The sequence below is a fragment of the Macrosteles quadrilineatus genome, unplaced genomic scaffold (assembly GCF_028750875.1).
Source record: "Macrosteles quadrilineatus isolate MER2022 unplaced genomic scaffold, UCM_ALF_1.0 Scaffold_1__1_contigs__length_201487025, whole genome shotgun sequence".
Taxonomy (NCBI): Eukaryota; Metazoa; Arthropoda; class Insecta; order Hemiptera; family Cicadellidae; genus Macrosteles; species Macrosteles quadrilineatus.
This window is the reverse complement of record NW_026542594.1, coordinates 98,794,056-98,820,407: the sequence shown is the minus strand read 5'-3', so window position 1 is coordinate 98,820,407 and position 26,352 is coordinate 98,794,056. Positions and strand designations below refer to the sequence as shown.

The window sequence follows — 26,352 nt, the reverse complement described above, 5'->3', positions numbered from 1 at the left end:
TCAAAGTCTGTGTCCATGTACAGGACTATCTTTGGACACAGATTGTCTTGTATATGGACACAGACAGTCTTGTACATGGACACAGATAGTTTTTTACATTGATACAGACAGTCTTGTACATAGAAATAGATAGTCTTGTACATGGATACATATAGTCTTGTATATGGACACAGATAGTCGCTATTCATTTTATTTTAAAATACATCACTATGACAAAACACCTGTTCTTATGTATGAATTCTAATTGAACTTTATATACAATACTTTACAACTTTATAAAAAAGACGTTTTGAGTTAATAGAATAAAACAAAATTAAAATCGGACCATTGAGGAAACTCCTCTGTATATGGTGTAATTTGTGACAATTTACATGAATAAATGAATAAATGAATAATTAAAACCGGGTCCGATTTTTTGTGGATCCGATCAGGCATCGGTTCTAGCTCAGATCCAGCGGATCCGGTAGTCTGATATCCAGATCTGACCATCACTTCTTATCAAGCAACTAATAGCATAACAAAAATCATAGAGGATATCTTATCAAACCTTATTAAAATCCTAATAAAATAAAATACTTTGACATTGGATAACCAACATTTGAACCTCAATTTTATGATTTTACAAAAATATCACTCATTTAATGTTTTATGATATATCTATGCTTTAAAAATATGACTCTTTCCCTCTGAATTAGTGAAGAGAGATGGAAGACTTGGAACATGCAAGCTTAACTAAGTTTCATTTGCATGTAAAATTAATCGTTAATATTCTTCAAACTTGAATGTTACCACATCACCTTTGCTTTTGTTGTTTGACAAACCAATATTTTCTCTAAAATATGACCTTGATTAGGCTCTGACATTTGAGTTTGATGTAGATGTAGATGGTACTACACGTATGGTCACCAGTCCTGCGAACATTCTCCCAAAGACAACCACCCCTGTCACCAACACTACTGCTGCTCAGTCCATCATTAAGGTCCAGTCTCAGCCCACCCAGCTGCTTCCTGGTAAGCCTTCAATATGTCATCACTTGATCCTTTCATATCCTAAGAAATCTGTAGTTACGGATAATATATAGTCTATAACGCAACCAAGCTACTTGTATTATCTGTTTGATGAAAACCAATATAAACATTAGGGGTGTGCGATGCATCGAAAATGAATCGAAATTTCGATTCGATTCGATTCGATGCATCGAATCGCGATTCGATTCGGTGGTAGTCAAAATATCGATTCGATTCATGGGTGTCAGTCGGCAAAAGAGAGGCCGATTATACATCTTTTTAATAAAACCGGCTGTATATATGTGTTTCAATTGAACCCTTATTTCCTTTTAACACACTTAACCCTAGTTTTAACCAATCATTTACTTGAAGAAACATGTTATCAAAGTTTTCAAGACATCGTAAACACGAACAACCATCAACACGAAAACTGAAGAATCACCGAATCTCGAATCATCTGATCGGAACTACTTACTTCACTTCACTCCACTGTCATCGGTTGAATTTGAATTCAGTCTGACAGTCGAGCAAGAAGGTAAGTCGCTTAAGCGTTGATAGCATTGGTTATAGAGGATTACAGAACTGCCAAACAACCTTTTCTCAAGCCAAACAACCTTATAATGAAACACGCCAGATAAGATTGCACAATGGATTTACGTATTTTTCAAACAATGTGACCGACGGCAAGCAGACGTCATGTCGAAAGCAAGGAGTATTAAATATAAATACATTATTATTTTCTTTAATTCATCATATTCCTTTGTTCCTTTTTTGTTATTTTAGTTTATAAGTCAACCCGTAAATGAATATAATAAGAAACAGGGACAATTATTTGCAGGTAATAATGTAAAACATAGTAGCCTAGCATCATCTGAAACGTAAGTAGAACTGTTACGACGCTTTTAATAACACGCTTTAAGCATAGACTAACCAACACAAGTTAACTTCTCATTTCATTGAATATCTCGAAGCCCGTTTTCGTGTCTAGTTCATGTACGGTGACACCGATCGCTAGTGTCGACAAAGTTATGTTTGTATTATTTCAGGGTCAATTTTATTATTTGTGCTTAACTGTTTGGTTATAAAACCAGGGGACGTGTTATTGTCTATGGTAGGATTGTTTTATTTGGTTGAACTATTTTTTAAATGGCTGAAATGACAAGAAACAAATTGTTAACAAAACACGACCTCTACGACACCAGACAGAAGACAAAACTAACAATAAAATTGGTTTTAGCTGTTCCATAAGAATGAGAAATCAACTAAGGGAGTATCGATGCTTTAAGTAAATTACCGAAACAGTATTATTGCAGAAATTATTAAACCATTACAATTTATATTATTACAGACAAGTGTTGAGGTTTAGTATTTTTCCTCTTTGCCTTTACTATCATGTTCATTGTTCACTTCAGTTAGTCAGTCTGTCATTGTCGTCTGTTTAAATGCGAGCTAAAACGCAGCAAATCTAAAACTGCGACTGTCTTTGTTAATGATAGTTTTATGTAATAAGTAATGTTGCACCATTGATTTGTAAAGATAGATTCAACAAAAACCTCGAACTATGAATTTGTCATTTTCGTCTGTTAATGTGATCTAAAACTGTGTCTTTTAAGTAATGTTGCGCCATTGATGTACAAAGAGAGATTCAACAAAAACCTCGAATCATGAGTTATCAGATGGATGAAGAATTATTTGACGATCCTGATCCTTTGAATTATCAGGTGGATGACGAATTACTTGACGATCCTGATCCTTTGTGTTCAATTGCTGATCCTGATCCTAATACTATTCCTGATCCTAATACTATTGCTAGTACTAGTAGTAGTGGTCCAAGCAATGTTTCGGAAGAAAGTGGGAAAAATCCCATTAATGAGTATTTCCTTAATGAAGGAAAGGATTCCCGTATTTGTAAAATCTGCAAATTAAAATTATCAGCCAAATCAGGTAGGTGTTTTTTACTTAACTTAACTAAGACCTTGTGTTCTTATTGGTTAACTAGCCTACTTCCTTTATTCTAGGCCTATGCTAACTGTAAGTATTGTGTGTTGTAAAACGACAACGCTATGCATCAGTTTAGCTCTCTTTACAGTGTAAAGTTATTAAATAGTTTTTGAATGGCTTTGTGATTTTAGCCCAGATCTAACCTTCGGTAGATCGATTTCCAAAAAATCAAAATTGTGAATGTTTGACAGCTAGTAGTATAATGGGAAAGAGCTCAAACTAAAGGTCTTGGTCTCAGAGGGTCGGGAAAATATGTCTAAATTGAAAAGTGATGTCTACCAAAAAGTGTCAAAAAGCAAAAAATATCACACATTTTATTATAAATACTTTGGGATTGAAAAACGTTTGCTTTGTTTAAACATTTTATTAAGTAAACTTACAAAATGTATTACCATTTCATTTTTATTCTTTTTTCAATTCTTTTGATAGAGTGTGTGGAGTTTGTTTACTAAACTAATCAACATATAATTGAGATAAATCCTGCTTTCATTTGAGTAGGCTTAATCTAAAAATGATTAGCCCTAACTTACAATTTTGAGCTGGTGTGTGAAAGATCATTTCATTTTACGTATATGTGAAGAATTAAGGTAGCCTACCTTTGTTTCTGGCAGAGGGATTTTAACTTTGCAGTGATACTAGATTTAAATTGAAATATTGAAATTTCTTGATATTCTCATATCCAAATAGGTGCTTTTATCCACAAATATAGGCCTATTCTAAACAGTAAATTTTACCTCAAACTTGGCTAGGCTACTTTAAACTAAACAAACCTAACCCTACTCAACTACCAGTATGGTAAATGCTCTATGCAATGTTTTCAGTCAGTGTAGGCAGAATGTTTCAACAAACTAAAACATGGTTTAAAAGGCAGCCTACAATAACTGTGGCCATAAATATGTGGGTTTATCGTTTTTTTTTCTGGTAAAGCAACTAAATAAAGGTTTTCTTTTTAGGAACAACAACTTCAGCAATTAATCATCTCAAAAGAAAGCATGAAAAACAATTTAAAAGCTATGAAACTAAAAAGGCTGATTGGTTATTAAGAAAGAAAAGTCCTGCTAGCAAAGTTTTACAGAAGAAGACAAAGATGGGTAGTAACAGTACACAACAGTCAATCAGGACTATGTTTCAAAAAAAAGAAATGTGGCCTGCAACCAATCCCCAGGCAATCCAATTGACAAGGCAAATTGGAAAATTCATTGTAGGCGGGTTCCACTCGTACTCAATTGTGGAGGAAAATGAGTTCAGGGGATTATTAAAACTAACAAGTCCCAGATACCAAGTTCCTTCGAGGACAACATTTTCTAGGAATGTCATTCCTAGAATGTTTGACAATCTAAAAAATTGTATAAAGGCTGATCTCCAGTCATGGAGCTTCACAGCTGATGGCTGGACATCAAGAAAAAGTCAGGGCTATTTATCTTTGACATCACATTGTTTGTCTTCAAACTTCGAAAAGAAATCGCATTGTTTGGCCCTCAAACTCCTCACAATACAGCATACGGGGACCAACCTTCACCGTGCAATGGCAGAAATAATCGAAGATTGGGAGATTGATAGAGTTCTTAACAAAGGCCAGGCAGACAAAAGAGTACCAATTTATGCTGTCACTGATGGGGCTCCAAATATGAAAGCAGCAATAGCTTTTTCAAGATCTTGGACGCAAATTGATTGTTTTGGGCATGTCCTCCAACTTTGCATTGAAGATGCAATAAAAGAAACTATAAGCGTAACCCACTTAATGGCAAAGTGTAGGGCTATTGTAGGCCACTACTCACGAAGTTCTACAGCTAATGCAAGGTTGCAAGCAGAACAGTTGAAGCTCGGCAACAAGGCCTTGGAGCTGATACAGGACGTCCCAACAAGATGGAACAGCCAGTACTATATGCTGGAAAGGCTAATAGCTTGTCGAAATGCAATCAACTTGGAGCTTGGGACTTCTGACACCAGGGTAAACACTCTTCACGGAACAGAATGGTTATTGGCAGAAAATGTTTTGAAGGTTTTCGAGCCCCTTGTGGAGGCCACACAGTTTGCCAGTGGGGATATCTACCCGACTATTTCGGGGGTTTTACCTATGTTGTATGGAGTCGAAAAAGTGTATGGCCAAATTGAGGAGAAAGGTAGCCTCATCCAGTTTGGCCAATGCATAAAAAAACACATGAAAACACGATTTGGGCCAATGGAATCAAATTTGATTTATTTGATTTCAACGCTTGTTGACCCAAAATATAAGCTTCAAGGGTTGAAAGAAAATCTTCAAATGTCAGCGCAGCTCCAATTGAAAAAAGAAATGGAAAATGTATCTGCACAGACTGAGAAAGACATGACAGTAGAGAACCCTACAGAAATAGCAAGTTGCTCGTCATCAAGCATATTTCAATTTCTTAATGAAGAGCCTCTAAGTGGACCGAGCAAGGAGGATGATGTTGAAATGGAGCTCAACATGTTTCTGAGAGCCCCAAGAATAAGACAAAATGAAGACTCTCTAACGTGGTGGAGGAAAAATTTCAACATTTATCCAAGGATTGCAAAAGTTGCACTTAAATATCTAGGTATTCCTGCAACATCCGTTCCAAGTGAGAGACTGTTTTCTTCTGCGGGAAATGTGATCAGCTCTCGAAGGAAAGAATTGCTCCCGGAACATGCAGAGCAACTTGTAGTTCTCCACGACAATATTAAACATGTGTAAATTAAGTTTTTTACCAGGCCTAACGTTAAAAGGACTCAAAATTATTGTGTAGCCTATTTAAAATATTTTTTACCACTTAGTAAGCCGTTGTTTTGGGAAGTTTCTGTTGGAGAGTTTATATTTAAAATATTTTAAGTGATTTTATTTTATTTATCCCAAAACTGCTGTTCTTCAAGGGTTGTATTTACATATATTTTTTACTATTTATTAATATTTTTATCTCATAATTTGTTTTGCCTCATGAGAAAGGTCTAAGAGAGTAGGGCCTATTCATTATTTTAATGTAGTTCCTGATGACCAATTCAATTCATAATGTTTGATTGTTTGATCTCGATATTGATTTTGTTGTATTAAAATAGTGTTCTTTAATATTTTGTAATAGGTTGTTTATTTAAAAATAATTTTATTATTTTGATTTGAGTGAGTTTTCGCCACTAAGAAAGGCCTAAGTATGCTAATACTTTGATTTGTTTAGTTTGTTAGTGAATACAGGATTTATTGTTATTTTGCCATCTTGATTTTATCCCATATTGTTAAACCCCGTGTAGCCTAGTTTCTGATAGCAAATTCATATTCTTTATTTACTTGGGTTTGATCTCGATATTTATTGTTATTTTTGGCACTTCTCTTTTAAAGACTGAAAATAAATTACCTCATTAATCTGTTTATTTATTTCCAAATAGCCTATTCATATTGTTTTGTTATTATATTTTAGTAATTATTTTTAATATTTTTACCATTATTGTTAGGCTATACTATATTTTTATTTTAATGTTTTGAACAATTTGTTTTTTATTCGTTACTGATAGAGGGGTTTTATGTTCATTTTAGTCATTTTTATTTTATTATGTTTCATATCCTGAATGTTCTTTAGGCTATTTACCATTTTGTTGTTATTATTATTATTATTTGTATTTGATCTCATAGGTATTGTTTGGCCAATGCAGTTTCTGATAGCAAATTCATATTCTTTGTTTACTTGTGTTTTTGTGTTCAACTCCATATACTTGTAAACACTAAAATAATTTGTAAAAATGCAAACAAACCCTTATTATGCTTACCTCAAAAGACTGAAAATAATTAACTCATTTCTCTATTTATTTATTTATAAATTTTCATATTATTCTTTTATTATATTTATTAATAGTTAATTAATTAGTTTTGCAATTTGTTAGGGTTTGTATTTTAATTTGTTGATAAACCATTTGTTTTGTTTTTATAGGATACTGACTGATAAAGGGGTATTTTATGTTCATTTAGACATTTAATTTGATTATGTTTTGATCTTGTTATGGTAGTCTTGTTGTTAAATGGTGATATTTTAATACTGTTTTTTTGCTGTTTTCTTTAGCACAATTAAATTAGTCATTCAATAAATCATCGTGCTGAATTTGTCGTTTTCTTAACAACTTCCTATACAAAACCACTCTTTAAGCTTGCCTAAAACTTTTCAAGTGAACTTAGCTGGACATGGTCTATAAAGTAGTCTTATGGTTTGTAGGCATGATTCTAGCCTCTTATTCTATAGGAGTGAACCTATTGAGAATTTCAGTAAAAATCTTATCAAGGTTTTTATTTGTTCATATCATACACAAAAAATCTTAAGTTGTACAATCAGTTAGGCCTATAACAGTGTAAACACAATTCTATATAAACATAAACATTATAAAAATAGGCACTTTGCATAACAGTATATTATGCTGCACATAATATTCATTGTTCAAACTATGTCATAAGTATGGGAGTATAGTATATAGGTCAATTACCACATAAACAAACATTTTGCAGAACACTAATCTGGTAAATTTAATTGCTGTAACTTCACTCCATTCACAAGTATGAAAATGAAAATGCCGTGCTGCTTCGAATCGAATTGCTTCGATTCGAATCGAAAATTCTTTGAATCGAATCGTTGCTTCGAATCGAAATTTTTTTGCTGCTTCGCACACCCCTAATAAACATTATTATTTATAATAGATTAATTTTCTTGTTTGTTATAATTTAAATTGAGACTGAAATGATCAATCTTGCAAGTTATGCTTCAATATTTTATACATGCCGATCTTGATAGTCCGACAGATTTGGGAACTTCAGGTTGTCGAATTAACAATTTCAGAATATCAAGGGTACAATGATAAATACCATTGATTAGAAGGTAAAATTTCAGAAAAACATTTATGGCACTACTTCATGATAAATACAATAGTTTAAAGAAGAAAAATATTTACAATAGTTTAATTTATTGAAACGTTCATTACTGCATGTAGACTTAATAAAAAACAATATAATAATTCATAAGATAGGCCTAGCAATTATTTATAAATAAAAAAAAAACTTTTTGAATACCACATTTTTAAACACACTAAAAGGTATAAAATAATTTATAAATATGTGGAGAGAATGTTTTTAAACCGCAGGGCGCATGCTAATTTGCAATTACCTTCACCTATTGAACTATTATTATCTATTGCATGCGCCCCACGTTTTTCGTTTTAAATCTTACAAGTATTTATTCTCTCTACATAATTATAAATTATTTTCTACTTTTAGTGCGTTTAAAAACATGGCATTTAAAAAAAGTATTTTTATTTAACCTATAATTATTTTTCAACTTTTTAGTCTTAAAGGTGTAAATATATTAAATCTATTTTATATAGCCTGTTAATACATAACTAACCCCTTTTTAACTGTATTTAGATGTTGTTGTTATCATAATCCTAAAACTTTGAATCTCTCGGGAGCAGAACCTGTACCTCTGCTCTTTGAACAAACTGTCAAATTAAAGTATTTACAGCTGACTTCAATGATAATGATATATTTACATTCTTCCAAAATGTTAACATCGAAAATTTGGAAGCCCATGGGGCGTAGCCCAAGGGAAATATTAAAATTAAAATTATATAATATTGCATTGTCATCCATTTGTGAGCTATGTTTCAAGTTTCAAGTCTCTAACACATCGGGAAGTTAGTTTAAAATAGAAAATTTGTACCAAACAGACAAGAAAGCGAGCTAATAAAAACGATTTAAAATAGCCTTAATTATTAAAAAAGACAAGAAAAGTTATTTTCTACTGTAAACCTTATGAAATTATCGTATTACCGAACTTGTCAGACTGGCAAATGTCAGATTATTGAGATTGGACTGAACTCTGAACTTTAAAACATTGTTATAATTCAAGTCAATAGATAGCCTACTACAAAATGTTAGAGAGAGAGAGAGAGAGAGAGAGAGAGAGAGAGGTGTTTGGCCGAAGCCCAGCGGTCCCTCCACCACCCCTGGTTTCGGTCCCTCCACCACCCCTGGTTTAAGTCAGAGACTTATTCACCAGGCCGCTTTCCTGAAATATCTTCGGATTCCTCTTCCTGCTGTCAGCTTCAATCCATGTCCTTCCAGGCACATTCTGTGCCTAACCAACACCTCTCCCCTCACCTAGTACCCTCTGTACTAGGGTCATCGGATTTTTTTTTTCTTTCTTTCCAATCTTCTTAATTTTATCTTTCTTTTCTAACATTTTTCTTTTCAAATTCCAGCCTGTCTTCCTGCATTTTCAAATTCATGCTTTTTCTTCCCTAACCTTCGGCACATTCTGGCAAACTCCAGTGCAGATTCTTTGGTTCTCAAGAAGTTGATCTTCTCCCAATCCCATGTCTTTTGTTGGAGGAATTCCCTCATGTCTCTTCTTTCTTCTTCATAGAATGGGCACTCCATCAGTACGTGCTGCGATGTCTCCAGCTCTCCGCAATGAGTGCAATGGTCATCATCGACGAGGTTGAAACTTTTCAGCTTTGCCTTGAAGTTGCCGTGTCCGCTGACGAACTGTGTAGTGTAGTGATCGGTTTCCCAATGGACTTTCTTTCTGAACCTCACATCCGGAACGAACGCAAAGGTTTCCCTTCCTTTTGTGCTAGACTCCCACCGTCTCTGCCAGTCAACGAGTGTTTCTTCTCTTCGGATCCTCATGCTATCCTTGACGTTGATACCTTCTTCTTTGTCCCTTCTTCTCTTAATCCTTTCTTCAACCATCAAGTCAAGCGGGATTACCCCGGCAATCACTCGGACAGCTTCGTGGGATATCGTGCTGTAGCCCTTGATCACACCCAACAACAGTTTTCTCTGCAGACTCATCAACTTTGACTTCTCACCTCGTCCCCTCATTCGTTGGCCCCACATCTCACAGCCGTACAGCATCATTGGTTCAAGCGCACCGATGTACAATCTTCTCAAGTTCTCGCATCTCATGCCGTTGTTTGCCTTGGCCAGTCCTTTTAACTTTCCGAATGCCCTCATAGTCTTGTCGATTACTTGCTCATAATGTCCTGCAAATTTCAATCCACTTCTTACTGCGACTCCTAAGTACTTTGTCTCATTTGAACACCGAATTGTCACGTCTCCCATGTCGACACGGATGAATCTTTCAACCAACCTTCCTTTCAGGAGCACCATCACTGTCTTTTCCCTCGAAAAAGTCATCTTCCTGTCTTCCCCCCACCTAGTGACCAGTTCCAAGGCTCTTGATGCCCTCCTCATGAGATCAGGGCTTGTGTTCGACTTCACCAAAAGCAGTCCGTCATCCGCATAGGCTCTCGCGGAGATACCTTCCTCAAAAGGCAGCCGCAAAAACCCATCGAACAGGATGTTCCACAACAGAGGGCCCACCACAGACCCTTGGGGGCATCCTTTAGTGATGTTCTTGTTCACCTCTCCGTTGCCAGCTCTTAGTGTCACGGTTCTGCCTCGGAAGTAGTCCCTTACCAATCGGTAGATGTTGTTCGGACATCGCCATCTCCTCAAAACTCTCAGAATCTCTGGCCACCAGGCGGAGTCGAAGGCTCCAGAAATATCCAGGAACAAGCCTACTACGTACTTTTCATCTGTCTCTTCTACTTCTCTTCTCATATCCAGAAGTGTGTCTACAGTTCCAACACTTTCCGTGAATCCATATTGCAGTGGATTTGCCCTATTTTCCCTATCCATCCATTCTTTCATCCTTTTCACTATTAATCTTTCGCCTAACTTTCCTAAGACAGGTAAGAGGGTTACTGGCCTGTACGATTTCACCTTACTTGGGTCCTTTTCCTCGCTCTTTAGAAAAACTTTGACGATTCCTTTTTTCCACACATCAGGATACCTACCTTCTCTCAGCATCTTGTTGTACAGGTTCAACAGCGTCCCCTTGATCCTTCCAAACATTCTCTTAACTACTTCGTTCTTTATTCCATCCACTCCCGGGGCTTTCCTATCCTTCAGCAGTGAAACACATGCAGTTAGCTCCCCTTCTGTGAAATCTTCCTCATCTGTTCCAGTGCTTTCATCAATCATCATACTTCTAATTCTTGCTTGTTCCTCTGTATCCTCCTCTTCTCTATCGTCTGGCAGCAATCCTTGTATCATTCTCTCTAGGGTCTCTTGCACTGTCTCTGTCATTGTACCGTCTTCTTTTTCCAGGCTAACCAGCACAGTATCCTTTTTCAGCTTCTCTGCAGCAATCTTATAAACCTTTCCCCACGGGTCACCCTCTTCCTCCGCAATTAACTTTTCCCACATATTCTTCTTTTGCTTCCTGATTCCCCATACGTAATCTGTCCTTGACCTAACAAATGCTCTCCTGTCCACTTCACTCCCTGTCCTTCTCCAGATCCTACTTTTCCTTCTCATTTTTACTCGCAATTCATCCAGCTCTTCTGTCCACCCAAGAGTATACCTTTTTCGTACCTAATTTTGCTTTTGGGAACTGTTCCTCCATCAGTTTGCACGTCATTTCTGTAATCCTTTCTGCATGAACCTCTGTTGTAGCCATTTCAACTTCCATTTCCTGCATGCTTCTCTGTAGAGCCTCGTCAAATTTCGCCCAATTTACCTTCCTTAAACAGTATGATCCTTGCCTCTGTTCATTCTGGATTATCCGATTACTTTGATCTCCTCGCAATTTCATAGTAATTAGCCGATGATCACTTAATGTCTCTTCATGAACTAACCAGTCCTCCATTTTTCCTGAAAGATCCCTTGTCACCAATGTCACCAAGGAAGCCGAATATTCATAAACTCCTCGCTAAAAAATACTAATTTATCACCAGAATGTTATGACTCCTATCACACCGTATGCAATCAAATAACTAAATTGACTTGTTAATTTAAGTTACCACTTACCAACGACATATAAGCTACTCTTATTTTAATATCAGAAGAAAATTATTTAAAAGGAAGGGTTTAATGAATTTGAATTGTTTCAGCTCAAACCCAACAAAAGGTTCAGATTATGAAAAGTGCTGATGGAAAACTTCAAGTTAAAGGACTTATGCCGGGTAAGCATGGTCTACCTTTTTTTATTTTTTTTTAGGGAGAGGAGGTAAAAATGCTTTTACACACACAGGTAGCCAGCCTGTAGTGTGAGACTCCTGAGCTTATCATACTACTCACTAAAATACCCCCTCTACTGTTGGACACTGGCTTGGGATTGTTTGTCACATTACTTCATATCAGGTCAACGTGTGACCTAAGCCCTCAGGGCTCGCGCCGTTTCATGGCATTCAATTTCTTTATGACCTAGACTGCATCGAGGTCAAGCTCTAGCTTCTTGGCGCGGGGAATACCCTGGACAAAATGTGACATACAGGTCCAATTGTCCTCACCCTCCGTTATCATCGTTGTTGAGCCTTTAGGCGAGAAACTTCCCAAAGCTGGCAGCGGAAGAAGGTGTGCTCCGCGCCGTCGGGAGTGCCCGGGCAGTAGATTCAATCAGGTGACACGGCTTTGCCCATCCTGAACAGGTACGACCTGAAAATACCGTGACCTGTCAGAATGGTAATAATCCACCTCACCATACCGTCAGTCATCTCATAGTTGGACTTGCTTTATCAGTCAGCAGTTAGTGAGTCGGTGGCCCAGTCGGTAGCGTCGCAGACTTCGGGCCCAAGGCAGCGACGTCGTGGGTTCGGATCCTGGTCACTGCCGAAAACATTTTATCAGTACAGATCACCTTTGTACTGTACCGGCTCACTCCTTGCTTTGCTGTATACGATCCTTGCACGGACGTTTAGTCTATTTGGATGGGCATATGCAAGGTTAAAAGAGGCCGCCAACCTCTTTTTAAAAAAAAAGTCTCCTGGTCCCCCACAAAAAAAAGTCTGGTCCAGCGTTCCTGCGTCTCCTGCTCCCAGCTCTCCTGCCAGAGCTGGTGGGTGCGGTTGCGCTCTTCTTTTTTTGCATGGCCCTCCCCACGTCGCTGATAAATCGCTTTCCTCTCCGCTGCTAAAAGTTTGATGGGGATAACTACAGCAACCACCAAGATGGCGGGTTCAGACACTGTTTGGTAGGCGGATGCTACCCTGAGTGCTGCCTGACACTGCACTCTGGCGAGCCGCTTCCTATACACCTCCTTATTGAGCGTGTCTGCCCACACTTCCGCACCATACAGTAGTACAGACTTAACTGCAGACATCAACAGCCTTCTGCGACTGGAACGAGGACCTCTGACAATGGCCATTAACCGGCTAAGAGAAGAAATCACCTTAGCGGCCTTGTCCGCACTACGGAATATCTGGTCCCGCCAGCTATGCTTAGTGTCCACCATGATACCAAGATACTTGGCGGCACGAACGGTTTGGAATTCGATGTCCCCCACCCTCAACAGCACAATGGTGTCAATCCGCTTTTTGGTCATAATCACGATCGCAGTTTTGTTCAGAGCGAGTAAGAGACCTTGATCTGCCATCCATGCGTTTATAGTTCGCATGACTCGGTTTAATTTTAGCTGGGCCAGATCAACACTGCGAGCAGCTATTAAAGCCGCAATGTCATCTGCGTACCCAACTAAAACGGTTTCATCAGGCATTTCAGACCTAAGGAGGCTGTCGTATGCAACATTTCAGAGGTCTGGGCCGAGTATGGAACCTTGGGCAGCACCAGAAGTGACACTCATCGTCCGCGGGCCTTCTGTAGTATCATACATGAGGAGGCGGAACCGGAGGTAATCCTCTATAATGCGCAAGAGGAATACCGGGACGTGGAAGGTGTTCTCCAGAGCGTCCAGCATATCAATGCGTTTCGCACACAGAGTTTAACAGGAAGCTTAACCCGACGAGAGTAGTGATTAAAATCCTCAGCTCTCATCATGGCTCGCTTCACCTCCTCAATAGTGTTGATCGTTTAATCGCCCCTTCCTGAAGCCGTTCTGACGAGGGCTTAGGTCCCCCGCAGCAACCACAGCTGAATTCAGTCAGGAACAGATCAACTTCTCTAGGTCTTCCCCAGCTGTAGCCAAAATACAAAGGGGTCTGTAAGAGGACGTCAGTTCTGGGTCTCCTTTCCCCTTCCTTACGAGCACGAGCCTAGATTTTTTTCAGCACAATGGAAATACCCCATCTGCCAGGCAGGCGTTGTACGTGCTCAGAAGAATCAGGGGATTGATTGAAAAAACTTTCTTGAGAGCCTCGCCAGGTACCCCAACAGGTCCAGGAGCCTTGTTGTTTGTGGGGATAGAACGGCAGTCTCAAGCTCCTCATAAGTGAAGAGTGGGACATCCTCCCAAACTCAAGCAGTGTGCCCAGCGTAGTGATGTGCGATAAGGGCCAATGTATCGATAAGTATCGGAACGTGGTGTATCGTATCGTATCCTCATGTATCGATTTTTACCCGTATCGGATAAAATATCGTATCGTATTGTTTATTTATATATATTTTTTTATTTGAATATCTCAAATATACAAGCTGTATAGACATATACTATTGTGACGCTTGCGTCACAGCGGCGACGCATCAGACGGTAAAGATCAGCTGATTGCTGGAGAACGGGGGAGGGGGTAGGAAGCGCAGAGACAGAGTACAGTCGTGTTCCGAAGTCAAGAGGGTGTAGGCGCCATGGTCAAGGCTGGACTCCATCACCGAATGGATGGAAGTTTTCCTTAAGCAATTTTAAAATATGTTCTAATTTTTTTCAGGAAGGGGGGATTAAGGGGTTAGGGAACTATTAATTATTTCAGCTTAATATGTAAATTATACCTTAGAGCACACTCGTACCCATAAGGTACGAGTGGAAGTTTCAGTGGTCTTTTCCGTAGTATATTTAATTAGATGCATTAGAAATATTAGATCATCAAAATGGATGTGGTTTGGCTCAGTAATTAATTTAAGATCATTATTATTCAACTCAGAATGTCGCTTGCAACACTAGATTGATTATATTGAGCCTTAACAATCCTATGAGTCCAGTACCGTTACTATAAACTATAGTAACACGCTTCACTATGTTACTTACAAGCTTGTAAAGAGGGTTAGTGCTTGTAATCTTACCTCAGAAAAGCCGTTTCCCTCCTGTGTCTTGTGTCTTTTTATTTGTATCAAACTCATACATAACCTCCAAATTCCGGTAAACCCTCAAAATTGGAAAACATTTTGTTAAGTTATTGTTTTCCTAGTTTTTACACAGGGATAATTAATTGAACCAAAAAGTACTTATAATGATGGTGGTTATGCCACTTACACATTAAATAGTATAATATGGATAATGAGGTTCCCCACTTCCATTAATGGTGGCCCTAGTTTTGAGATTATTTGCAAAACAGCTGAAAATACATGTTTTATCAGTGTTTTTGAGAATGGTAGGGTAAAATATCAAATTTCCACTACTACTTTTGAGGGGAGGAAGATGGGAAGAAAAATCTCTAACCTTAAAAATAAGATTTATATTAATAAATAAACAATACGATATTCGATACGATATTGGCTATTGGTTTATCGATACACTCCCACGTATCGATACAAAATATTGATATTTTGCTGTCCTTGTATCGATATCTGTATCGATACGCACATCACTAGCCCAGCGTATGATCCAGAAAAAGGGATTTGACAACCCTCTCCATAATAGCCCCCTCCATGACGGAAGGTGGAGAGCGGGTGGTGAGTTTTGTAGCTGTAATGTAACATATGTAGCCGGGGGGGGGGGGGGGGGGGGGAAGAAGGAAGGAGGGAGACTATTGTTTGCTATTGCGGGTTCCGGGGGGATATATGGCGGTTATGGGATATTGGCGGGAATTCGGAGGGAATAACAGGGTAATGCTAATAGGGTTCGAATTGCTATGTCTGGACCATACTTAACTTAGCGTGCTGAATCTGCTACCAATAAAATTAGGAAGATTGCTGGGGACCAGAGGGACGGAGATCTTTACCCAAATCAGAACACCTGTCTAGCCAGCTTAGATTTACACTAACTTAACTAACTATTTAAATTGTGAACCTATCCTTCCAACTATGAACTGAACATGGATAATTGCTTAGAAATATTGCAGAGTGAATGAAATAATATGTAAAGTGAATACTGAATGTGAAATATGTAAGAATTTGATTGAACTAATAAGTTACATTCTGGGAACATGTGACTGCAATTTTCAGGTTTGATAAGAATGGCTGCGGAAGGCAGCCATCTCAACTAAGGGTTAATTTACCTCAATTCAATAGTCGGGTGAGCCAGAAGGGATCCCCGCTTGTTTCCTGAACTTAGCCAGACATTACTTCTAGTTTTAGTCCTAAATAGTTATGGTAAAAGACTTATCCATAATAGATGGTGAAGGGCCGGAAAATTCTGCTGCACCTTTTACGACAGCTGGAAGAGCAAGGACGGGAGGACAAGAGTTTAGGGAGGTGGGGATAGCGCGTAAACATCTCAACTAAGGGTTAATTTACCTCAATTCAATAGTCGGGTGAGCCAGAAGGGATCCCCGCTTGTTTCCTGAACTTAGCCAGACATTACTTCTAGTTTTAGTCCTAAATAGTTATGGTAAAAGATAGGGATGGACGGGATTGAATTTTTAGTTCGGGACGGGACGGGACGGGATTTTTATTTCCTTCCCGATTTTCGGGACGGGACGGGATTTTTTCTGTGTATAAAAAGAAAGTCTTGAGTATAGCAGTTACCAAAAAAGACATACAAAATCAATTTTTACCGTTTTTGGTACTGATCTATAAAAACCAAAAAATAGGTAACAATATACAGGTACAAAAAAAGACATACAAAATCAATTTTTACCGTTTTTGGTACTGATCTATAAAAACCAAAAAAATAGGTAACAATATACAGGTACCTAAAGAAACTTGTGACTCGCGGTCACGGCGCGATCGTCGGTATGACTCGCGGTCACGGTGCAATCGTTGGCATGACTCCGCTGTCACGGCGCGATCGTCGGCATGATTCCGCGGTCACGGTCACGGCGCGATTGTCGGCATGACTCCGCGGTCACGGCGCGATCGTCGGCAGGACTCCGTGGTCATGGCGCGATCGTCGGCATGACTCCGCTGTCACGGCGCGATCGTCGGTATGACTCGCGGTCACGGTGCAATCGTCGGCATGACTCCGCTGTCACGGCACAATCGTCGGCATAACTCCGCGGTCACGGCGCGATCGTCGGCATAACTCCGAGGTCACGGCGCGATCGTCGGCATAACTCCGCGGTCACGGCGCGATCGTCGGTATGACTCGCGGTCACGGTGCAATCGTCGGCATGACTCCGCGGTCACGGCGCGATCGTCGGCATAACTCCGCGGTCACGGCGCGATCGTCGGTATGACTCCGCGGTCACGGCGCGATCGTCGGCATGACTCCACTGTCACGGTGCGATCGTCGGCATAACTCCGCGGTCACGGCGCGATCGTCGGTATGACTCGCGGTCACGGTGCAATCGTCGGCATGACTCCGCTGTCACGGCGCGATCGTCCGCATGATTCCGCGGTCACGGCGCGATCGTCGGTATGACTCCGCGGTCACGGCGCGATCGTCGGTATGACTCCGCGGTCACGGTGCGATCGTCGTTATGACTCCGCGGTCACGGCGCAATCGTCGAAATGACGGTTGAATGATCGTCGAAATCGTCTCCTGCGTTCGCGGACCTATCGCTCGCAATAGCGGCGTTATCGGCACTCGCGAAGCGGCAAAATCGCCGACGATCGGACCAAATCCCGTCCCGAAAAATTCCCGAATAAAATGTAATCCCGTCCCGATAATCGGGAACATTTTTTTCCCGAATAATTCCCGAAAATTCGGGACCCGTCCATCCCTAGTAAAAGACTTATCCATAATAGATGGTGAAGGGCCGGAAAATTCTGCTGCACCTTTTACGACGGCTGGAAGAGCAAGGACGGGAGGACAAGAGTTTAGGGAGGTGGGGATAGCGCGTTAATGCAGTCGCGGCAGGCAACGAGACGGTCATGCAGCCCGGCTTCGCGAAATGCTTACACTATATAAATTATAGCGTGCCGCTGTGCGTCACAGTTTTTGGGTTACTAGTTTGTAACCCAGGCCCCACGGGTCGAAATTGACATCATCCCTTAGTGTTTTTCAGCAATTGTGTTAGCTCCGGTTGATGGCCCGACAGAGAGACTTCCTCGCCACCTTTTACTTCTCCAACTTACTGCGTCTATCCATGGGTGCCCTGGCCCTGATAAAGAGTCGTCTAGCTCTAAAAGCAGCTGGACGCAAATCCGCGATCTCAGCAGTCCACCAGTATACAGGTCGCCTATCGCAATGGAGTCTCTTGCGGGGCATTGACTTATCACAAGCCGAAGCAATTAGCTCCAATCATCGATGTTACTGATGCCTCTGCATGAGATGGAGCAGTCACCGCTGGCACTCCCCGCAGGATAACCTTAGTGAATTTAGCCACGTCCAGTTTTTTGCTGTTCCACCGAAAGGGCACTTCCCGAGACACAGCAACTTGTATCGGGAGACGATCTAAGACATCGAAAATAATGTAATGGTGGTCGCTGGCCGTATAATCCTCCAAGACTCTCCAGGCTGTGATCCTCTGCAGAATAGAGTCAGATACAAGGGTTATGTCATTGTCCCCCTCATCCCGGGTCACTGGAACATTGGCGTGTTGCCCTCGTTAATGACAACGAGTCCGGCTCTGGCAGCAAAGTCCAGGATGTACTTCCCCCGGGAATTAGTGAAGGTCGTTCCCCACTCGACAGCCCCTAGCATTGAAATCACCAGCAACAACTACATGCCCTGTGGTGTCATGCACGCTCTCTTCCAAGCGGTCTATCTTCTCGCGGATGTCGCGGATAGCCACATACGGGGTGAGGTAGACACTGTCCACATTGAGCATGGTCTATCTTAAAAATTAAAACAATTTAAAAATCGCAAATAGCCTACCAGTGTTGTCATCATGATTTTATTGCTCAAATTAGATATGTAACCTCACAGATGTTCTTTTTTATGGTCAATACTCAATCCTCATTGCCTTTGCGTTATGAACAGTATTGATTTGTTCCTCTACTGCAGCAATATTAACACTCTTCAAAATCAAAATAAGGCTGTAAGAGGAGAAAACTCGGAATGTTTTGTTAATTAATTTGTTTAGGGAACTTTGTTTGTGAAAGGACAACATATTTTGAGGAACTAGTAAGTAGATTAGGGTCAGATAAAATAGGACTTTAACATTTTTAAATACTGTAGATTTTAAATCCAACAAAATTTAAGGAAAAGTGGCAAGAAATTATCCCTTTGGTCCGATTGGTATAAACTGTTATATTTTTGGCTTCATGAAACTCATATGCCTGCCAGTATCACAAACGAGAGTGTGTTGGTGGTTAGTGTCTCGGGCTTTGGTGGGGGAGGGAGGGAAGGGTTCGATTCCCAGCACATATAGGGTTGGACCGCTTTCCCTAAAAGCATAATTTGAGTACACTGTACATTGTCTCTCTTGAAAATGCCACTGGCATCAACATCAAGGGTAAAAATAATGCAAATGACAACCACATAACAGATAATAGTTATTTGTGCAACTAGTGAGCAAAGGGAGCAATTGACTCACTCGAGAGAAATACTTACTCACGAGCCGTAGGCGAGTGAGGAATGGTTTCTCAAGTGAGGCAATTGCACTTTGCACTCGAGATGCATATTATATTTTTCCTAACAAATAAATTGGTAAAGAAACGTGACACATTTTTACACGGAAGTGAACTTTTAATATGACATTTAATGATACAACAGTTACAACAGCTAACCAGCTGATTTACAGCCAGTACTGCCAACGTATTTCGCTCGCATACGACCTTGTCTGCATGTTATGCGCTCACTATTTCGTGCCTTCACGTTGCAAATCTGGAGTGAGTTAGACAAAGTAATTAGAGTGAGACGATGTTAACATTGTCCATGAACCCAAGGAACCAAGGAGCGAATTGGCCACTTTGCTTTCTCAAATCAGTGAGAGAACATGTACATTGTTAGGTAACTGTAGGAAAAAGAAATAACACACAGTCTTCTAAAAGGATCGGCACTGGACTAGAGGTTTTGTAGGCATTTCTTTCCATGTAGTGCAACAATGGAGTTCCCTTTGGCAATAAACCAGTTTACCAACAAGCATTAGAACATTTTACAACATTCAAAGATAGCGTTTGCAGACCCTGGAAAGTTTTTGCATCAACAGTCTTGTAAACAATCTTGTTTACAAACAATTGTCAGCTGCTGTAGTACCGTACAGTGAACTGTCAATCTCCATAAATTATTATATAGCAGATGAAACCATGAACTTTATAGGAGTTGCTACTTTGCGCCATATGATGACCATTGTGGTAAAATGCCAGATTACACAATAGTACTGTCACACCTTTAGTAACATTGATTTTGTGCAGTAGCTTCCACTTCCTACTATGGTAGTCATTTGGGCTGCTAAGAGTTATTTATGGATAGGAGTAAGACAAATAATATTTCAATGTACAATATTAACAAACATTTTACAAGTGTTTTTGTCAGTGATTCATACATTCACAGTAATGTTCACTAATTTTGTTCCATTTCTGTAAATAGCATTGAATAATATTACTGCTTGAAGCCACATTTGGTTCGGTTATGTACCACAGTAAGTTTGATTGATGTTTGCAGGTCAACAATTGGTGCAGATGCCGGATGGTAAGCTTCATGTGTTCAGTGCTCCCACTGCCCCTGCAGGCTCAACCCGCCTAGCGTCTCCAGCCCCACAGCAGGTCACAGTGGTCAAGACCCCAGGCGGGGCTCTGCGTCAGCTCAGGCCTGTAACTACTACACCGGCGAAACCTGCTCAGGTAACTGCTAACTGCTCCCCTAGGAATAATTCGATGTTAAGATCAACTCACTAATCCATCATAATCTTGGAGTCAAACCCATAACCAAGAATCAGTTAATTGAACTTTTACTACATAAGGTACTTTTTTACAATCCTTAATAAAATCAATGTCCATTTGTAACGAATACTGGCTTCCTATTGGTACTTAAATTAATGTTTCAATAACAAAACTATTGTGTTTATTATTCAACAGACTGTGGTGCTGAGACAAGGTGTATCCAATGCCTCTCCTATCATCCAGAAGGTGTCATCACAGCCAGGAACACAAACAGTGGTCATGTCTGGTGGACAGGTCATCAGTGGAAGCCAAATCGTTGTCAGTGGTGCGAATGCTACCCAGGTACATTGTTCATCTATATTGCTTTCTATTTTTTCTGTGACAATCATTTGCTACTATCTACCTAGTGTATATAAGAACAAGCTGCCATACCCGTGCTTTGCAACGGGAAGAAAATGTGACCTAGAGAGCTATTAAAGTGGTGCTGATGTGTGTTTTAAAATACAGCAACTCTATGATTTAGTTTGAGAATATAAACCGATTTAAAAGCGTAAACCTACTTACTTTCAAACCCCTACTTTTGATGTTAATAGGTCCATAAGAATATGACAACATACCTTAGTGTAGCAATAGTATCAATTGATTAATATTGATGGTTCATAAATGACATGTTTGACCACAATCCTTCAATTTTAGTCAAGCCTCTTCACATGTATCTTACTATATAAATAAAAAAAATGAAACTTTGAGCAATACTTCACAAAACGTATACAACCTCACTTTAAAACCAAACATAACCCTCCTCAATCTAGATAAAGCAAAACAAACATCTTATTCGAGTAAATAAACAAACACCAGTTCATTGTACTGACCAGCTGTTTCATTAACTAAATTAAATTAAATCATTTAAACATTGGAAGCATGCCAGGCGTAGCCCTTTGGAAATCAGCCTTTGGGGCAGAGCCCTTAGGAAATTCGCCCATATCAATACTTTTCGGCAAATCTACACACTCTAAGCTTCATTTTGATGTGCCATATGCCTATATTTTTATTTGGTAAATTACCTTAACCGTTTACATAAAATTTGATTGTATCACTTTAATAATATAATAGATTAAGTTCATTAACTTTGTACAATTTACAAATTAAAATTAATATTTGCGTTTGATGCAGGTGGTTACTCAAGGGGGACAGCTTCTCAACACCAATCAGATCATTGTCAGCAACCCGAGTCTTGTACAGCAACTAGCATCAGGCAAGGCCACCCTCGCCACTATCCAAGGTCAACAGGTGTTGATAAGAGCAGCACCTCAGATGATTAAGACCCAAGGAGGCCAGACTGTCACATCCCCTGCTCAGCCACAGATCAAGACTGTCACCAAGGTAGTGTCTTCTGCTCAGACTGCTGCTCCCACCCCTGCCCCTGCGCCTCAGCCTCCTCAGGTTTGTTTAGTTTGTATTACAAATTAAACGTTTTATTTAATCGATATAAGTGATTGGTCAATAACAAAATCGTCATCATCATTATCTGAAAATCGATTCTCGATACTGATACCATTTTAAAAAGATGATAAAAAAAAAAGATGAATGAGGTCTCTGCAGTAGGGGTCTGCGGTACAGAAATTTTAAGGTCAGTAAACCAATATTGTAAATTTTATAAATTTTATTTACTATGAAAATGGATAGTATCGTACATTCATGGTTTTCTTACAACAATTACAGTACCAGCTATATATTAGGTAATTACGTAAGGCGGTTCTTTGTGTCAAAATTGTAGGCGACTGGGAAGTCGTAGAACGACGGAAGAGGAAATAAAGGTCTCGATCTTAAAAAAAGTGGAAAAATAGTGAAATTCCCAAATTTGTACAACCTGTCCTCCCTTTTAACTCTAGCCAACCATCGTGCAATTCGTTCTTCTTCATCCATTTTATAATATCCAAACCCGTTACATCACAGGGCGCTCACAGAAGCTACTTCCAGTAGTGGCTCGAACCACTCCCCAAGGTCGACTGACACCTGGGAAAAGGCTAAGAGTAGCTGAAACCGATTCCGCGAAAGAGCGTCAGGCGACAGACCTGCCAAATGCAAACTATAGTTTTTATAACGAAAAATGTAGTGACCCGGAGTTAACTTCCGTAGTGCGCCTGATGGAAGGTTAATTCACTGTAAAGTTAGCATTTAAAGTATTGCTGATACCTGTGATTGGTGCAGTCCCCCCTGAAGATGAGTGGTCAGCTGACACCAGAGCAGGAGGCAGCTCTGCTGGTGAACCAGCCACCAGGCACTGTGATCAAAGCCATCACAGCTCAGGTCATACAGACTCCACAGGGTCCACGCATCGTGCTGCAGGGACTAACCGGCTCAGACTTCACCCCACAGCAACTCACTTTGGTTCAGCAACAGGTCAAGCAGCAATTGCTAAAAGGTACAAACATTTTTTAATGATATAAGACAATCTTGCTGGAATCTCTTTCTAATAACAAGTTTATAATGTACAATTTTCATTTAACTCAGCACTTATTATAAATAGTGTTTTGCAATATTGAATAGTACCATGATCAAATGACACTAAACAATTTCTCATCAAAGGCTTTCTGGTACACTAGACCCCCTCTTAACTGACCCTAAAAGGACCGGACCTAGGTCAGATAACTCTAAGGTCAGTTAAAATGGTATCCCTAAAAACTTAAAAACAATGATCAGATGTGCTGGCAAAACTATTATATATAAACTAGTCCGGCAGCCAAATGAGGATTTTGTCCCTAACCTGGTTTTGTTCTATTAAGTTTATTTTATTGTTGATTTGAGTTATTTAGGGTATGTAGACCATAAAACCACCGGGTACTTTTTTGGTACCCTTGGGCAATAGCCGCCATCTTGGAAAATGGCGGAAAACTTAATTTACAGTGTAAGCTTTTACTTAAACCTATGTTATGAAAATACCATGCTATCTACAGCAGTGCGAACTATTTTAAAATACTCACAGTGAAATTCCATGCAGGAAAATATCATATTTTAATTATATATTGAGTATTTTAAGCCCAGTACTTCTTTTTAAAATTAATAATTTAGGAAAAAAATATGTTCTATCCCCATTTTTTTCAACTTTGTGCTTAAGTCTCTTTAAAAAAAGGCCATTATACATGTTACAAAAGTTGTAGATATTGAAATTGCGCATCCAATGCACCTATAGGGATCTTTGTTGGATCAAGGATAATGTCACAACAAAGCGTAAACAATAATTTTTATTAATTTTTTTTCTACTATAAAGAGGGGTATCTAATGAATGAGAATAATTTATATAATTCTTCCTAAGAATATTCTGTAGTTCTTTTCTACGGTTTTTGGTATCAAAATGCTCGGTAAACCAACGACTTTCATTTACGCTCAAATCTTAGGATGATTAATAAGCTAGTTATAACCCCCCCCCCCCCAAAAAAAGAGTAATTTTAGTTATAAAAAAAGTAGGGATGGACGAGATTGGATTTTTAGTTCGAGACGAGACGAGACAAGATTTTTTATTTCTCATAAAATTTCGAGACAAGATCGAGTCGGGATTTCCTTTCTCATACACAACGGGAAATGCACGTTCGGAATTTTTACCTGATTTTGTAACATTGTTAGATGACTGTTTAAATACAAAAATAATGATAATAGGCAAGAATATTTACAATTAAATAACAGGCTTAAATAACATCAGCATAACATTTTTTTATTAATCACGCCTAACTTATTAAAAATGCCTACGATTAGGAAACATAGTGATATCAGTTAGGATAGAGTTCAACTTATCCTAAAATAAAATAAATCATAAAATAAAATATTAATTTTTATAAAATAGTTACTTGTTTTGACTTTTTTTATAGTAATAAAACATTCCTCACACTGCTAACACTTAACAATACTTCTCAAATGTTATTAAAATAATTAAAGTAATATTTACATTTGAAGAATTAATTAAATAAGAACACCTTCGCAAAGGAAACGCAACTACAACACGCTCCTGTATTGCGGGTATTGCATTGACTTTCTGCAGGCGTTTTTAATTTTTTTTTTATTCTCGTCTCGATAAATATCTCGGCCAAAAAGAAATCTTGTCTCGTGTAACGAGATTTAAAATTTCCCGAAATTTCGAGACTTGACCATCCCTAAAAAAAAGTCTCATCAAAGCTCTATATCTTTAGTGATAATTATGTTATGTTTTATGTTTTCATATGAAAACAGTCGGTAACGTAGTGGATTTTTTGAACATATTGATATTTGGATTACAAAAAGTTTGAGGTATAGATCATAAATCAATAAAAAATAATTTTTTTGTAATTTGTTGATTTGTAAATTGGGAATAGTCCGGCAGCCAAACAGGGAATTTTCCTTGAACCTTTTTTTATTCTATTACGCTTTTTTATTGTTGATATATAATTTTGGTAGTATTTAGATGCAGAAAATAGCGGGTACCGGTACTTACAAATTACCTTTGGGAAACTTCTAGAATTTGAGATAATAATTGCCTATATTAAAAAAATAATTTGATTTTAAAACATGGTAATTAAGCTATAAACTATGCATTTTTAGTTTGAATATCATGAAATTTAGTATAAATCCTCGTCATAATGTCCTACTCATAAATTTACCAGATATAAGCCATATCAGTCAAGATTTTTCAAAATGGCGGCGGAAAAAATGGGTTTGATCTTAAAAATTGCATTTTTTGCCCAATTAAAAAAAATTGTTATACGACCTTGTTACCTCTTTGTTGTTGTGTTTAGTGTTACCTCTAAGCAAACAAAATATAAGTTTTGCCAATTTAAACCTGAGCTTCTTTAAGTTACTGGCAAGACACATTCTTTACATTATTATGATGGCATGTAATAATAATACTCAATCTTTAAGTTAGCTGAATTCCCGTTGCACTTGTGGCTATGCTTGTTAGTATTTGCGTTAAATTGAAAAATACAATATGTAAAAAAAAAAATCGATTTCAACATAGTGGAATTTTATTATTTTGTATTGCAGCATAAATATTTTATTCGTGTAAAATTTTAACTTAAATAATTGGCCACATGTAAAAACTTGTTAATAACGTTTCTGCAACCTTAGTGACTATTAGCGAATTTCTCTTTAGAAAAGTAGCTATTACCGTAGGTCTCATTGTAAGAACTAGGCCCGGGACCGATTTACTTTTTCATTTTGATGTCCCCAGAGGCCATGATGTCCGCGAAGACGATGACTTGAGTAATTTTTGTCCGATTTTGATAAAATTTGGTTTGAACGTGTTAAGTTTTTATAAAATCGAATGATTCCACGAGCCAGCATGATCGGACCCTGGGAACGGGGTTTAGGGGGGTTAGATGGGGTAATAATGGGGTTTTCTAATTTTCCCCCTTAAAATACAAAATGTATAACCTTTTCTAGACCTTTTTACCAAAGTGTTTTTGTACGGTTATTGGTCACGGAGAAAATTAAAAAAAAATTGTTCATTAAAAATTTCCATGTTATTTTTATGGAGAATATTGTAAAATGTTGTAGTTGGCTTGTTTTTTGATATATTTTGATCAA

General features: G+C 38.7%; 1 protein-coding gene across 1 annotated transcript in view; it reads left to right on the top strand.

Moving 5' to 3' along the window:
- The window catches only part of LOC128994296 (nucleosome-remodeling factor subunit NURF301), a 164,464-nt gene that overhangs the window by 79,671 nt on the left and 58,441 nt on the right, over positions 1–26,352 (top strand). Inside the window, exons 24-29 of the mRNA XM_054418767.1 lie at positions 879–1,010; positions 11,934–12,005; positions 20,579–20,757; positions 20,992–21,138; positions 21,970–22,239; positions 23,008–23,221. Coding sequence (XP_054274742.1) covers positions 879–1,010; positions 11,934–12,005; positions 20,579–20,757; positions 20,992–21,138; positions 21,970–22,239; positions 23,008–23,221 — 1,014 coding nt within the window. The remainder of the gene's footprint in view (positions 1–878; positions 1,011–11,933; positions 12,006–20,578; positions 20,758–20,991; positions 21,139–21,969; positions 22,240–23,007; positions 23,222–26,352) is intronic.